Below are 4,537 nucleotides of genomic sequence, written 5' to 3'. Positions count from 1 at the left end.
TACAAGATAATTTTAATGTTTTATTTCAACTGTATTATATATAAAAAGAAATAATAAATAAATTGTTTATTACAACTTGTTAAAAGTGACATATATTTAATGTATAGAAATTTATATATAATATTTATAAAAATGTTTCTACCCAATAAGATATTTTATGTCCAGTATTGCTGGCAACGTCTCTTTCCAACCAATCGGCTGCTGTTGCCTTCCGATCAGATCTTTCGTTTCTGTTAACGCGCAGAAGTTTCCCATATCCAATCTGATTTCTGCGCTCACTGTACCCGCAGATGAGATTGTTTATATATACCCCATTTTGAATCTTCATTCATTAGTACAAATCTCACCTCAGCTCATCACAAGTTCGAATCTTACCAGCTAGTGAATGCCCCTGTAACCACACTGCTTCAGAATTGCAAGGCTTTCCTTTACAAGCTTCCTCCAGAGTTCGATTCCCTGCTTTTCCTGCAATAGAACATGGTCAAATCCTTAGCAAAGCAGAAACCCCAAAATAGCATAGAGAAGACGCAACCACATTTCAAGGGAGCGCGAATGAGAAAATGGGGGAAATGGGTTTCCGAAATCAGAATGCCCAATTCCCGAGCTAGAATCTGGCTGGGCTCTTACGATTCCCCTCAGCAGGCCGCTCGCGCTTACGATTGTGCAGTTTATTGTCTGCGAGGATCGACTTCCGAGTTCAATTTTCCCGATTCTCTGCCGGAAATTCCGTCGGCCTCCTCGCTGTCTCCCGCTCAGATTCAAGCTGTTGCAGCCAAGTTTGCCGTAGAAGAATTTCGGCAGCCCCTGAAGTATAACACCACATTTTTCGGTTCTGAATCGCTGTCTTGTGTAGAGAGCGAAGAAAGTATAGAGGAGCAGAATTGGATAGTGTTGGATTCACTTCTTGAAGATGTTGAGACCGGACAGTCCTCAAATTTAGAGATTCTTTCATTAGGGGATATTGATTTTCTTTTGTTTTGAGTAAAAACAGGGGAAGACTGGTGCGTCCAGCTTGTCTTCCTTGAGGTTGCCTAAGATTAGCTATAATGGCAGCCTCTGTCAAAAGTTTAGTGGGAGGGCAATCAAACCCTTGAACTCCCTGACTGATTAACTCTTTAGATTCTCTGTTAAAAAACACACTTTCGATTCTCTGTAAAAAAACACTGTTGGGTTTCCCTAAACAGGTAGCACTGGCGGGATTACATCAGTCAAATCGTGTTAAAGAGCAGGGGTTTTTATGCTGCTCTTTTAACATTGCAGTTCCTATAAATTGAAATTGATATTTTTCATTTCAAAATTTCTCTGGTCTTTAAAAACAACAACGGAAATTGTTTTGTTTCTCACAATTGAATAAATTTTAAAATCGAAAAATAAGACAATAGACTACAAGGTCAGAACAGAATTCTGGGAAAAAAAAAAGAGAGCCTGAACTAGTTCAGTATGCACCAAAACAGATAACTTAAAAAATCGAAATGATCATTGATTCAATAAAAAAAGGGAAAAAGAGAAACAAAGATATAAAACAAGTAAATTTTAATTTAGAAAGATTAATTTTTATATTCAAGTAATTATTTTATTTAAATTTTATTCACTTTAATTATAACATAATTAATATTTTATTCACAATAAAATAAATAAATATCTATCTATTTTCATTGGTTAAAATTTATTTTTAACTATTGAATTGATAATATTGGAAGTCACTCTACTTAAACGCTATTAATTCAATGAGAGAATTTTAACTCTAAAAATATTTTTTTATAACATAATTGGCACATGAGACTATCTTCATCAAAGTTTCTACAAGAAATACCTCTAACTTCATGATCACAACTAAAATCTCAATCTTGAAATCCACAATGACAACATTAGTAGTAGAAATGGAAGTCAATTCCAAAAAGCTAAGAAAAACCCAACAAACGCCTCAATAACAACCTTGTTTTAAGAATCCAAACTAAGTGGCAAAAAATGATAGGTGTTGCAATTATTCATAATTTCATTGAATCATCTGTAATCCTCCTTCGTACATCTTTGAACATATTAGAGACCCACAAACAACGCCACCTAAGAAAAATAATTGATGAGGACAATATTAATCTATAATAAAAAAGCTTTGAATTTCCACAACAATGTTGGAGTCCATAAGAGTTGCATATTGAACATCTCCCATCACAACTACACCTCAACATGCCAATAAACAAGCAATCGCAATGCCGAAATAATTGCTAGGATGCAAATTACAAGGCACAACAAAGTAACATGCACCACGAATAGTGTAGAAATAACTAAACATGCACCTCCCAATCTCAGGGCAACCAAAACCATGAGAAAGCATCAAATAGAACAAACATTTCATGAAGAGAACCTTCACAATAGTTAAAAAGTGAGGAATAAACACACTTTTGTCCCTCATCATCATTAATACTAGAGGGCTAAGTAGGATGCACAACATCTTTCACTTATATTCATGTACACCACTCGCAGGCACTCAACTATGATAAGTTTGTTGGCATTTGAAAGAACCATCAAATCATAAAAGTGTATATGTCCAATCTCGAATTATCCCAAATAGAAACCGCTTTCTAAAAGCAACATTCATAATCCATAAGGATTGTCAAATTTTAATTTTATACTAAAAAGGAGGAAAAGATATTGAACATCAAATTTGATGTAAACATGGATGCAAATGCTTAATAATAATTGTGTAAATCAAAATGTTGAATGAACTTTGAGAATGAGGATTAATTGAAATAGGAAAAAGGAGAACACAAAGGAGAAAGATAAAAAAGATGAAGAAAAGGACAAAGATTGCTAACTAAATAAAACTTGCCAAAAATATATTTTAAAATAGATTTGTAAGAAAAAATAGTAATCAAATTTAAAAATAATTATGACAAAAATCTTCTGATCACACATATCAATAACTTAGATTTATAAAGAGAGAATTTTCACTTATTATTATTGGGATGAAACCAACACAATTAGACAAGCTCCTAAAGTTAGAAATTGTAGTGCATGGAAGTTAGGAAAAAGAGGCTCTTACGATGGTCTGAAATCTTACAATCAATATACAACCATAAAAGAAACTAATATTGTTTGAATGCATCAATACTCTTACCCTGAATCATTAGACAAGTATTCTAATAAAAAATCGTCTATAATGTTTAATTTTTCTAGTTATGTCTTATGAATATTTTCAACAATTTCATGGTTTGTTTGAGTATGAGGATTAGCTAGAAAACTTACCCTTTTGACAAGGGAGATCAGGGTCCAATTTTCCACAATAACACAATTTGTCATGGATTTTATAGTGGTGGTGTTACCATTTAGTTATTTTTGATATTTTTGTCCCTAAATTTTGATTCCTTTTAAATTCTTTAAAAGTGTACAATTCACCCATATTTGATAAGTTTTCCTAGATCTTGCAACAAAATAATTTTGAATACAAGTTTTAGTTCTTTTAGATAGACACATTAACCAGCTTCACATAAAGACACCTTGGGTTATACCTTTTAGCAATATGATTAGTTTATTGTAAAAGCACCTTAAAACATTTGTTGGTAGAACTGTAAAGGTGACTATAATTTTCTCCTTTATGCAATTCATCATGTAGCCACTGTCTCTATTAGAAAAACTTTTTAAAGCATGTTAATGCCACATAACTTTTAATCTCCTAATTCTTAATAATGTGACATTTTTTTCTAATTCAATTCACAATTGTAGGTCTTCTCCTTTCTAATAAATAGTTTAAAAATTAATTACATTAGAGTTGAGATCAACCTCTAGATTATATGGTATTATCTACTAAATTAATTACATTAGAGTTGAAATCAACCTCTAGATTATATGGTATTATCTACTAAGCTCTAGTATGTAAAATGGACCCAAATATTTATACTAAAGTTGTCTAATTTTAAATTTAAATGGATATTGTGAAAAAATGGGATTTGAGACTTCTATTATATATTATGATAACCAAAGATATAAGCATATGTTACAACAAACTAGTACTTAATTATTCTTCATCAATATTTCCACTTAAGCCGAGTTCCTTTTGCCTCCAAAATTTTTTATGTCAGAACTATTGGTACTTATGATAACAATGTTCATACTTGGCATTTGGAGGAGGTACTTTATATACTTATATCTTAAGAATTTAGACATACTATATGTAGAATATTGATAATAATAAACCATCAACATATGTTATATTTTTATGATTTTAATATTTTCTTACATGTATCTTTTAATTTTATCTAATATAAATTAATAAAATCATCACATCTATAAAATCATTAATATTTTGTCATATTTGCTACAAGCAGTTGGTTTAGTAGAGTGCAGTCACAGTGGTGCAATAATCCTTTACCAAATCTGCTGCAAGTTTATGTACGTTGAAATCTGAGCTTATATTGGAATTGACTTCATGCATTTGGAGATGCAACTTTCCTCAATTCATTTATATCTATTGCAGTGAGCATTCCAGCAGTGAGTCACTTTGTCATCTGACAGTGAGCCACCGGGTGAGTTCACAATA

At 31.8% G+C, this 4,537-nt stretch overlaps 1 protein-coding gene across 1 annotated transcript; it reads left to right on the top strand.

The window, feature by feature from the left end:
* The first annotated feature begins 202 nt into the window (after nt 1–202).
* Nucleotides 203–1,297, top strand: LOC131049840 (ethylene-responsive transcription factor ERF016). The gene has a single exon (XM_057983925.2). It carries the CDS (start codon nt 478–480, stop codon nt 979–981), a length of 504 nt encoding a protein of 167 aa, XP_057839908.2. The 5' UTR covers nt 203–477; the 3' UTR covers nt 982–1,297.
* Nucleotides 1,298–4,537: the final 3,240 nt, after the last annotated feature.

Source organism: Cryptomeria japonica, chromosome 2 (assembly GCF_030272615.1).
Source record: "Cryptomeria japonica chromosome 2, Sugi_1.0, whole genome shotgun sequence".
In the NCBI taxonomy this organism is placed as follows: Eukaryota; Viridiplantae; Streptophyta; class Pinopsida; order Cupressales; family Cupressaceae; genus Cryptomeria; species Cryptomeria japonica.
Note: the sequence above shows the minus strand (reverse complement) of the source record. Positions and strands in the feature narration are given on the sequence as shown.